The 12,771-nt window shown below is 42.2% G+C and overlaps 1 protein-coding gene across 1 annotated transcript in view; it reads right to left on the reverse strand.

The window, feature by feature from the left end:
- The window catches only part of LOC117511477 (cyclin-dependent kinase 17-like), a 135,849-nt gene that overhangs the window by 35,603 nt on the left and 87,475 nt on the right, over positions 1 to 12,771 (reverse strand). Inside the window, exon 5 of the mRNA XM_034171498.1 lies at positions 10,433 to 10,558. Within this exon, the coding sequence (XP_034027389.1) occupies positions 10,433 to 10,558 (126 nt within the window). The remainder of the gene's footprint in view (positions 1 to 10,432; positions 10,559 to 12,771) is intronic.

Raw genomic sequence — 12,771 nt, forward strand, 5'->3', positions numbered from 1 at the left:
TCATTAAAAAACAACTGCAATGTGGTAAAATGTATTCATAAATATGAAAGAACAGGCTCTTAATAATTATTAACTATCGCATACTGTACTTTTTTTCCTCAAGATTTGTTTTTGCATAAGTTTGAAAAAACAACAGATCATAAGTTTAGGATAAATTACTTATCATGAATTTAATTTTCGAAGTGGCACTAATGACAACACTCATACTGAACATAATTTCGTTTGCATAGACTGATTTTGGAGATCAAGTAATAATTGCAGATGGGCTTTCTGAGGTCCCAGATAGCTTTTCTGATTTCCTTTTCTAACTTTCAGAATTTAGCAAATTAGCATATGGTCCATTGATACTTATGTGTAGACACTAGTCCCTAGAGGCAACTATTTTAGGTTTCAAATCTGGGCAAATTGTTGTGGCTGGCGTGCCTGGCTGGCTTTTGTGTGTCTTTTGTTTCTGTCTTTTGGTTTTCCTCCCAGGTGGTGCGCATTTGGGACTGAGTGGCTGTGTGGCTGAGATATCAGGACCTCACCCTGATCACCTGCGGCTCGTCAGGACTCACAGCTGTGGTGCATCTACATGGATTGGAACATGGTGGCATTTAAGACTGGAGTACACAGTGTGTATTTGCCAGAGACTCGACCTTGTGACCAGACGGGTGAGATCGTCGTCTCTAGAGCCATCTCCCATCAGTGGATGCAGAGAACGTCCAGGTTTGATGCATGGTCTGTGAAAGAGGAAGGGGTGAGGTCTCACGCTCGTCAGCACACTTCCTGAGGTACGTTTGGTTTTGTGACTAACATTTATACAGTCAGTAAATGTGGTGTCCCTCACACCTTATTATATTGAGCTGTATGTTAGTCGTTTAAATCAGCTTCCACTGCAGTGGAGTTTTGTGAACGGGGTGTTCTATGCCTGCAGGGTGGGAAGCTGATTTGCAATTAAGCCAGGAAGTGTTTGCTGTTTGTACACCTTTGAGTGGTCTCTCTGTGTGTTGAGTGTGGACTCACATAATGATTTCTTCTTTCCTGAGACTCGGTTTGTCGCGGCCACCTGGGGGGTGTCGGCGGGGTCCTTGGGTCCAAACAGTTTTCTGGCTCCGGACCGTTAGCGCTGCTGGGAGCGCACCGCAATCCACCACGCCAGACCGCGCACTCTTTTGTTGTTTTCGTATCACTTCACTGTTATGTTTATTAAACTCTGTTATCCTTTGTACCGTGCTCTGCTTATTTTATACTGGGTCCTTCAAACGCTGGTCGGTTCTCCGGGCTGCGTCCGACACATAACACAAATGAAGTCCCAGAAAGTTCCAAATGTGACAAACAAGTCAATGCTGCTAAAAATACAAACTTGCAGAAACAAAGATACTATTCTGACATGGTTTTGCACATAAGATTGGCATAGCATGTTTCAAGTACACACATATACAGTGAGGAAAATAAGTATTTGAACACCCTGCGGTTTTGCATGTTCTCCCACTTAGAACTCATGGAGGGATCTGAAATTTTCATCTTAGGTGCATATCCACTGTGAGAGACATAATCTAAAAACAAAACAAAACAAAAAAAAAACCCAAAAAGTCCAGAAATCACAATGTATGATTTTTTTTTAATAATGTATTTGTATGTTACTGATGCAAATAAATATTTGAACACCTACCAACCAGCAAGAATTCTGGCTCTCACAGACCTGTTAATTTTTCTTTAAGAAACCCTCTTATTCTGCACTCTTTACCTGTATTAACTGCACCTGTTTGAACTTGTTACCTGTATAAAAGACACCTGTTCACAGACTCAATCAATCACACTCCAACCTGTCCACCATAGCCAAGACCAAAGAGCTGTCTAAGGACACCAGGGACAAAACTGTAGACCTGCACAAGACTGGGATGGACTACAGGACAACAGGCAAGCAGCTTGGTAGAAGACAACAACTGTTATGATTATTTATTAGAAAGTGGAAGAAACACAAGATGACTCTCAATCTCCCTCGGTCTGGGATTTCATGCAAGATCTCACTTTGTGGGGTAAGGATGATTCTGAGAAAGCTCAGAACTACATAGGAGGACCTGGTCAATGACCTGAAGAGAGCTGGGACCACAGTCACAAAGATTACATTAGTAACACATGATGCTGTCATGGCTTAAAATCCTGCAGGGCAGCAAGGTCCCCCTGCTCAAGCCAGCACATGCCCAGGCCCGTTTGAAGTTCACCAGTGACCATCTGGATGATCCAGAAGAGGCAAGGGAGAAGGACATGTGGTCAGATGAGACCAGAATAGAGCTTTTTGGAATCAACTCCACTTACCATGTTTAGAGGATGAGAACAACCCCAAGAAAACCATCCCAACCATGAAGCATGGGGGTGGAAACATCATAGTCTGTGGGTGCTCTTCTGCAAAGGGGACAGGACGACTGTACTGTATTGAAGGGAGGATGGATGGGGTCATGTATTGCGAGATTTTGGCAAACAACCTCCTTCCATCAGTAAAAGCATTGAAGATGGGTCATGGCTGGGTCTTCCAGCATGACAATGACACCAAACACACATCCAGCGCAACTAAGGAGGGGCTCCGTAAGAAGCATTTCAAGGTCCTGGAGTGGCCTGGCCAGTCTCCAGACCTGAACTCAATAGAAAATCTTTGGAGGGAGCTGAAACTCGAAACCTGAAAGATGTAGAGAAGATCTGTATGGAGGAGTGGACCAAAATCCCTGCTGCAGTGTGTGCAAACCTGGTGAAAAACTACAGGAAATGTTTGACCTCTGTAATTGCAAACAAAGGCTACTGTACCAAATATTAACATTGATTTTCACAGGTGTTCAAATACTTATTTGGAGCAGTAACACACAAATAAATTATTAAAAAAAATCATACATTGTGATTTCCAGATTTTATTTTTTAGATTATGTCTCTCACAGTGGACATGCACCTAAGATGAAAATTTCAGACCCCTCTAACTGTCAGACCCCTGATTTCTAAGTGGGAGAACTTTCAAAACCGCAGGGTGTTCAAATACTTATTTTCCTCACTGTATGTCAGAAGGTGGGGGGACATACCATATTCTGTCCCCCCTGGTTGAAAAGGTGGGGGGGACATGTCCCCCTATCCCCCACCAAATTGTGCCCATGTGTAGACATATTTTCTTATGTGGTCCATCAATTCAACTTTGTGCAAGATTGTAGTAGCAAAACTAGGACACTGAGTAATATTGATTAAATAATGTTTTAGTGGTTAAAAAACATTTTTATTTTGCACTGTTTGGCAAAACAGGTGTTTTTTGTTTTAGTATTACAGTTGTATAAAGTTACACCTCTAGCATAATAATTATACAATCATTATTTCTACATATAAAAGACAGAAAGGGCACGACACACCCCTCACTTAAGGGTGACTAGGGCAGGGGAAGGTGATCACCGTGTGTCACATCTGTGTTGTATCTTATGGTAAAATGAAACCTCCCTCCTCAGCACCATGGAAGACTGAATGTCATTGGACTGCTGTGAATAATTGATTTTCAATGGGCAGCAGCCAGAGGGGGGAAAGTGATACTGAGCAACTTCACTTCAGTTACACTGGAAGCTCATAATGCACGGTATTAAATGTAAGCATCTGTGATGTGACGCCTAACACATGTTCAAATGTACGGTAACAAATGACAAGAACACAGACAACCAAAAGCCTCGGTACTCATGTGCTCAGAAACATAATTGTTGTGTGGGCCGCTGAAGAGGAGGTACTGCTGGCCCACCAACACCAGAGGGCGCCCTGCCTGGAGTGCGGGCTCCAGGCACCAGAGGGCGCTGCCGCCTCACAGGAGCAGCCGGGGTGACAGCTGTCACTTATCACCAGCGACAGCTGTCATCAATCATCGGATTGACAGTGGTATATCAGCAAGACGGCATCTCCACCTCATTGCCGAGATATCGCTCTACCAAAGAGGTAACTTCTCAGCTGACTGTATTTTTGAATAACTGTTGCTTGTGTGAATTGGACAGCATTTATTCTGTTCCTTTTTTCGACGAGAGGTGGAGGTGGTTTCCCACCATACGTGTTGCTGGGTGCACACGCACCCACTTCTAACTGTGTTTGCTCATCGCCAGCAGTACCAGATCCGACACGCGGAGGCAGTGGCCACCTGGGAGTTCGGGACTTGGCGGCTCCAGTATTCCCGGAGTTCGGTGGCGGAGGAAATCGTGTGGTTCCGGTTCGACTTCGGACTGACGTCTCCTATCTTCGAGCCTGCCCACATGACATTTTGTATTTGAGTTTATCTAATATTGTAATCTGTTGTTGTTGTGCACTTTCACAACAGTAAGTGTTGTATTTGGCTTTATCCATTGTCCGTTCATTTGCGCCCCCTGTTGTGGGTCCGTGCTCTCACACTTTCACAACAATAATGTCGTCTTTACCTCCCCAGAGGAGGTTAAGCTTTCACCTGCAGCTGTTTGCTGCTTTCTTTGTTGTTTGTTTAGTAACTAGAGTAGTTACTCGGGCTGCAACTAATCAATATTGTCATATTCAAATAATCAAGGGATCATTTTCTCAATTAATTTATTAGTTGTTTGGTACATAAAATGTAAAGAAAAGGGTTAAAAATGCCAGACAGTATTTTCCAGATTCCAAGATGATGCCAACAAATGACTTGTTTTGGCCACAACCCAGAGACATTCAGTTTAGTGCTAGATAGGAATAAAGAAACCAGTTAAATAAAATGATTCCCATTGAAGAAGGTGAAATCAGAGAATTTGGGTAAAAAGACTAAAAACAATAAATTAATTATCAAAATAGTTGTTGATGAATTTTACAGTCAATTACTAATCAATTAATGGTTGCACCTTAAATAGTCACTCAAAAAATAGTGAACCTGTTATCAGTGAATTTGTCTGTACTGTTCCTGGAATAGAACCCATTCAGGTGCAGCACAGATCCAAGTATAGATATGGATGTAGAAATAGAGTTGAATTAATTCGGGAACATTTGAGTTGATAACATTTTTCTGATCCTTCTTAGTCATATTTAATGAGTGTGCTTAATAATAATAGCAAAAAAATTTAATAAAATAAATGCATATCCATGGTGACAATACTTGTACAACTGTAATGTGACATTGCAAACACTACTTTTTCCTAATTTAGCTCTCTCTGCCTTTAACCATTTTGATCGTTGGCGTACATGTTTTTCGCCAGACGTCTGTCTCTTGCCATTTGTATAATTCTGCATGGATTTTCTTGCAGCCATCCACTAATGATATTAACATTGGACTGTCTCTACCAGCCTCTAATTCTCTTCTGTGATAACTTAAAAAAAAATGTTACTGAGCCACTGATATAACCCATGCAGTCATTACATATGACAAAGTACGACAGAGTCTTATGAAGTGTTGAGCTGTAGCAATGGCAATGAGATAAAATCCATGGCAGGCTACATCTTTTTGTAGGTTTCTTTTTCAATACAAATCTTCTCCTCAGGTGCTAGCACACTGCTGTTGAGATATGATCTTGGAAGTGAGAGGTTTGTTTTTTAACAAGAACACAAATCAGCAAGCATAAAGTGTGTGTGCAGAAGCACACACACAAGGCAAGAGACACATGGACAATGCAAAACTCTGTGTCAAAGCACCACAAAACGTTGGAAGCCGTAGCGCATGTGTCACGGAGCACAACCTCACAGCGAATGACAACATGGTCGGATTTTAACAGTGTTTATTACAGTCAGGAACAAGCTTGGGTCATGCACAGATAATGAGTCAGAGAAAGCAAAGTCCAGATCCGATAGGGGCTAGACAGAATGGGGTACAGGCAGTGGTTCGATACACATTAAGGCTAGTATCTGGCAGCAGTGTTTCAAAGGACACAGAAGTAGATACATAAACAATATTCAAGGAAAAAGGTCAGCATCACAATGGCAACAGTGTTCTTCAGACATTAGGCAAAACCAAGAGGTCAAAGTATATAGCAGAAGTCAATGACAATAATAACTGTAACACTAAATATATTCACTGCACAAGAAACTGTCATGGAATCATGACAACCGGGCAGGGGACACATGAAAAGAAATGCCTTATAAAGGACACTAGTCCATCAATGGCGGAAGCGTACAAGCATATGAGCTCAGAGATTTAAAACTCGGAAGGAACAGTACAAGAGGAAATTATGACAGTGAACTACAATAAAGAGTCACAATCAAGAGGAGACTAGGAAAAAGACAAGACAGAGAAAACCAAGTATAACAAGAGTGTATCAAACCAAAAGGCAATTAAAGAGACACCTGCACATTGTGCCGTGCATTGTCAGAAAATAAATGCAATGAAACTGCATGACTGCTCTGTGTTAAAGAACCGAACCAGAGAACACAGGTTCACTGAGAGGGAGGAAAATCACTTAAGATGTAGGGAGAACAAAACAAATAATAACTGAATGAAGAAATGCCTCACAACAGCACGTGTGTCCACGACACGCAACAAAGTGGAGCCATGTACCATGCACATATGATGCAGCTGATTCAGCTTGGCCATTAAGAAGGACCTCGCATGTAAATTCCTTGAATGAACGGAACAACAAAGTCCTCATGAGCGCTCACACTCAGGCGTACCATCAGTAGCACCTTTAATGGTAAGATAAAAACTGTGCACTGTGATTCAAGCTGATACATCGGTGTGGCCATGTGCACTTTAGTTTGGTTGATAATTTTTATGTTCAAGTCAGTTGCACTGATGTGCTAATGAGCATCCTGCTATATAATGTACAAGCACAGTGGATGCACTTCATGAACCAGCCATGTAAGCTGTATCTGAATACTTCACCCTGTACATAGCAGAAAAACTGCCATTGACTTTTGGACACATTTTATTGGTCAATACTGCCACATGAAGCAATCCACATATACCGTGCCTGACCACATCTCATTTTTAGACCAACACACCCATAAGTGCAGAAATGAGCACCAGTGAACTTGCAACTTGAACACCATAAATGCTGGGATTACAAATAAATAAATAAATAAATTCATTGGGTGAAAAAGTACCAATTACATTTTCAGTGCACCATGTGCATGGAAGACAGGGTTTGTACAGGTGTGAGGAGGCAATTTAAGAATCCATTTTTGAGTTTGTTGGAATTCATCTGTCTGGAAAGTGTCCTTAAAACACGATTTTATATGAACCTATCTGAGGGTGTGGAGCTTCCTAACATAGGCTCTGAAACTTCAGCACGGTAGCTAAGATGTAAGAAAAGCTTTTTTCATAGTCCTCTGTCCCCTGTGGAGTCTGAATCCTGGGTGAGTTTCGCTTCCCACTCACTAGCCATTTCCCTCCTTTTCTTATCACTTGTTAAATACGTCCACATACACCTTTCCATTTCCTCATTCCCTCTCGTCATCCGTTTCTCTTTCTTGTGTGCTTTCTCCCTCATTGCAAAGTGCGTAACCCAAGTCAGAAGTGAGCTGCGGCAAAGCAGCTGGACACTCCCACTGAAAAATTCATATCCATTACATCATTATATACATACTCCACTCACAGACGCAACCCTATCAGAACATTTCTGCCAGTCACTTAAAGCTGCAAAGATCTATATTTGAACTTTTCTCTTTCCTCACTCCAATATAAAACCTCTATTCGACGATGCAAATCAGTCTACAAAAAGCTTTTCCTTTCATCTTTGTGGGAATCCTGCAGAAACGGAATGTCTTTAAATTGCTTGAAGTAAAAAGTCGGAGGTATGTGACTCAGCGACTGTCTGCAATAATTACAGATTAATAGGATTTCTCACAGCCTTTCAGTGATTTTCTGCTTTACTTTTAATTCACTGAAGAAAATTACTGCTAAATCCAAATGATTTAAATATAGTATATAGATTCTAAAAAGATGAGAGAAAGGGAAAAACATGGCAACCTTTTGCTTTACCTCATCCCAGGTTGTTATCTAAGAACATAAAGTGGTGTCATATGACTGAGCAGAGCAGAGTCTGAAATGCACCCCCTGAGGGAACTATCTAGATAACACAATGCCTAGTCCTAAATAAAATAATTACAAAGTGTCTATAAAGAAAAAACATAGCTGATGGTACAAATAAGAATAGGTATCACAGTGCAAACCATTACCTCTTAAAATACCGGTACGGTGCAAATGATAAGTATTCACAGTGCTTCACGTTGTCCACATTTTGTTATGTTACAGCCTCATTCCAAAATGCCTCATTCTTTGGGCAGTTTGCCCATTCATTCCTCTTTGTAGCACCTCCAAGCTCCATCAGGTTGGATGGGGAGTGTCGTTGCACAGCCATTTTCAGATCTCTCCAGAGAGGTTCAACTGGATTCAGGTCTGGGTTCTGGCTGGGCCACTCAAGGATATTCACAGAGTTGTCCTGAAGCCACTCCTTTGATATCTTGGCTGTGTGCTTTGGGTCATTGTCCTGCTAAAAGATGAACTGTCGCCCCAGTCTGAGGTCAAGAGGACACTGCTGGCCAGCTCTAGGAAGAGTTCTAGTGGATCTGGACTTCTTCTTTTTATGGATGATGGACGCCACTGTGCTCATTGGGACCTTCCAAGCAGCAGAAATGTTTCAGTACTCTTCCCCAGATTTGTGCCTCGAGACAATCCTGTCTCAGAGGTACCAAGTATGAGGTAAAAGGCAATTCCTTTTACTTCATGCTTGGTTTGTACTCTGACATGCACTGTCAACTGTGTGACCTTATATACAGACAGGTGTGTGTCTTTCCAAATCATGTCCGATCAACTTAATTTACTTCAGGTGGACTCCAATTAAGCTGTAGAAACCACTCAAGGAGGATCAGTGGAAACAGGATGCACCTGAGCTCAATTTTGAGCTTCATGACAAAGGCTGTGAATACTTATGTGCATGTGATTTCTTAGTATTTTATTTTTAATAAATTTGCAAAAAGGAAGAGATGCACAAATGCAAAGATCGAGGGCGATTCTACACTCAACGGCCACTTTATTAGATACACCTTGCTGTAATCGGGTTGATCCCCTTTTGCCTTCAGAACTGCCTTAATTCTTTGTGGAACAGATTGAACAAGGTGTTGGTCCATATTGACATGATAGCTTCATGCAGTCACCCATTCAGTCTGCCCATTCTTCTCTAACCTCTGTCATCCACAAGGCATTTTCGTCCACACAACTGTCGCTCACTGGATATCTTCTCTGTACAGTGAAGACCATTCTTTGTAAACTCTAGAGATGGTTGCCAGACTAGCCCGTCTGGCACCAACAGCCATGTCAAAACCATGTCATTCAAAGTCACTTAAATCCCTTTTCTTCCCCATTCTGATGCTCAGTTTGAACTTCAGCAAGTCATCTTCACCATGTCTAGATGCCTAAATGCACTGAGTTGCTGCCATGTGATTGGCTGATTAGCTATTTGTGTTAACAAGCAATTGAACACATGTACTTAATAAAGTGGCCGCTGAGTGTATATCCTCATCTTGGCCTGCAGGGACAAGCAGTTTGGTAACAATCATATATATATATATATATACAGCAGATATGATCAAACTCACAAGTAATTTTGGTGTTAAAAACAAAAACACTTCAATTGATCCTGACCTTTGATCTTGTAAAACCAAAACCAACAGTGTTCTTGGTGTTGGCCCATATAACATGTTTACCAAGTTTAGTCACAATATTGCTGTGTAAAACTAAAGTTACTGCACTCTTAATTTTAAAAAACATTCTATCATCTACCTGTTGATCCCCAAATCAATAAGCTTTGATGCTAACTGGATTAAAACGTATCCGGACCATCTGAAGATGACTGCTTAACATGATTTGTACCAAATGAATAAGAAGGAAAAGATGAATGGACAGACAGATGTGGATCTGATACCAATATCTTTTCGGTCTCAGGGGTAAAATAGGAAGCATCTAAAGTGTGACTAAAAATAAAATAGTAGGCAAAACATCAGGAGTGCTTCAAAAGCAAAACCACAAGCCAAAAAAAAAAAAGAAATTAAAAAAACAGCAAAAATTAAAAAAACACATCCATATTCATAAATATGTGCCTACAGCTCCCTGTCCTCCTCCTCCGCGCTTCCTCCCATTCTGTCTTTCCCACCCTCACATTCATACCCATAATGCTCTTGGCCTGGATACATAATACAAAATTCATCATTCATCCCCCTACTGAGCCACTGAAAGCACTGTAGTATAACTCTGCGTGCGCTCAGAATTGGTTTGTGTGCTTAAAATTGGTTTGTGTGCTTGCAGTGTGAGTTTGTGTCGATGTTTGTGCACGCAGTGGATATAATAGCATTAGTCAACCATTTTATTACTCAACAATGGCACTGCAAGTTCATATTACTTTTGTTTTCGAAACAAAGCCACATCAAAAGAGCGTGACGCACCCAGATGGGCTGACAGCAGTGCACATTCAGCTGCCTCAAACACACAACGCAGATATCCAATCTCACACCGAGTACTGACCAGTGAAGCACGTCGCAGCCTGCGGCTCATGGGTTTGTCAAAAGGTGGGCTGTTCATGGCAAACTTCTCCAAGTAACCCTCTGGTAACCTGATATCAGCTGGCAGAGACAAACGCTTGTTTATGTCCTGAAACAGGGACAGAGGGGATTCAAGGAGACAGAGAAACGAGTTATTCCAACATACTGAAATCTAATTATTTCTAAGCCGGGAGATTCCACACGTACAAACTGAGCATCCACTGAATTGTACATTCATTGTTTGAACATGATGGTCTTTATTAGAATTCAAACCAATAAACTAGCTATTTCAGCTCTTTTTAAGATGGTGTAATGTTTCAATTAAAAGAAAATTACACAGTCACAACAATGATATGATGCAATGCTTTGGTGTAAAGTATGATAGATCTTACTGTGGATAATTCTCAGTGCAAAAACATATTACGAATCATATTTGTGTAATTTCTAGTCAAAATATCGAATAATGTGCAACATGGTGGTTTAGTTGTTAGCACTGTTGCCTGGGAGTGAGAAAGTCCCAGGTTCACTTCCGACATAATCCTGTGTCTGCAAGGGTTCCCTCCAAAGACATGCAGGTTAGGTGAATTACTGACTCTAAATTGACTGTACGAGGTCTGTTAGAAAAGTATCCGACCTTATTATTTTTTTCAAAAACCATATGGATTTGAATCAAGTGTGATTGGGTCAGCCAAGCTTGAACCCTCGTGCACATGCGTGAGTTTTTCATGCCTGTCGGTTGCTTCATTCGCCTGTGAGCAGGCTTTGAGTGAGGTATGGTCTACCCCTCTCGTCTATTTTTTATTGCGAATAAATGTCTGAATGATTTGGATCTTTGCTGCATCAATTTTTTTCCAGAAACTGTAAGAGACCGCCAGGTGGACACCGTTCGAAAAATTAATATGGCTTTCAGGGACGATTTTTGGGGGATTAAACAGATTACGGGGTGTTATTGCCCCTTTAAGGACGGCCCACAACTGCTGAGAGCGCAGCGCGCTCCCAGCGCAGATGGACAGGCTGACACCCTGCACATCAGCACTTTTTCCGGCACATTAAGACAGACGTGCGGAGGAGTTCGGCGCGTCGTGGTGCAGCCACTCAGCGCAAAGAAACGCCGTGATGAAGCATCACAGGACATGTTGGGGCTTGTCCAGCTCAAGCTCAATTTCTCGGATATTCACACGACAGAAAAGCAACCAGAATCCGTCTGAAAGCCGTCCTGAGAGACCAACACCGAGGTGGTTTTGTGCCGCGTCAAGAGCGGCACGGTGGCGCGTCCCTCGGCTTCTTTTTCCATGAAAAAAAAACTCCTGTAACGGTGGAATGTGCCGGAAAAAGTGCTGATGTCCACGTCTTTTCAGAATTCCTGTGCTAGTCAGAGGACATACCGGATCAAGACAGCGTCCAGTTTAGAAATGAACGGCACATTTCACTGTTACAGGAGTTTTTGTCATGGAAAGAGGAACAAAGGCGGAGGAATTCCGCGCGTCGCGGCGGAGCTGCATGGCAAAAAGAAACGCCGTGATGAAGCCTCACAGGACATGTTCTGGCATGTTCAGCTCATGCACAATCACAATCGGATATTCACACGACTGGAAAGCAACCGGAATCCGTCTGAAATCCACCTTTAAGCCGACCTATGAGACCAACACCGAGGTGGTTTTGTCCCGCGTAATGAACGGCACCGTGGCGCATCCCTCGGCTTCTTTTTCCATGAAAAAAAAACCTCCTGTAACGGTGGAATGTGCCAGAAAAAGTGCTGACGTCCACATCTTCTGCCTTTTTGTGAAAGTCAGACGAGGTCAAGAGCAGTCCCGGATCAACAAAGCTTTCACGTTGGAAATGATCTGGATGTTTGTGCGGGGTGTCAGCCTGTCCATCGGCGCTGGGAGCGCGCTGCGCTCTCAGCAGTTGTGGGCCGTCCTTAAAGGGGCAGTAACACCCCGTAATCTGTTTAATCCCCATAAAATCGTCCCTGAAAGCCATATTAATTTTTCGAACGGTGTCCACCTGGAGGTCTCTTACAGTTTCTGGAAAAAAATTGATGCAGCAAAGATCCAAATCGTTCAGACATTTATTCGCAATAAAAAAATAGACGAGAGGGGTAGACCACACCTCACTCAAAGCCTGCACACAGGCGAATGAAGCAACCGACAGGCATGAAAAAACTCACGCATGCGCACGAGGGTTCAAGCTTGGCTGACGCAATCACACGTAATTCAAATCCATATGGTTTTTGGAAGAAAAAAAAAAGGTTGGATACTTTTCTAACAGACCTCGTAGGTATGTTAAATGTGTCGTTTTGTCTGTGTGTTGACCCTGCGC

The sequence above is a fragment of the Thalassophryne amazonica genome, chromosome 6, assembly GCF_902500255.1.
Source record: "Thalassophryne amazonica chromosome 6, fThaAma1.1, whole genome shotgun sequence".
In the NCBI taxonomy this organism is placed as follows: domain Eukaryota; kingdom Metazoa; phylum Chordata; class Actinopteri; order Batrachoidiformes; family Batrachoididae; genus Thalassophryne; species Thalassophryne amazonica.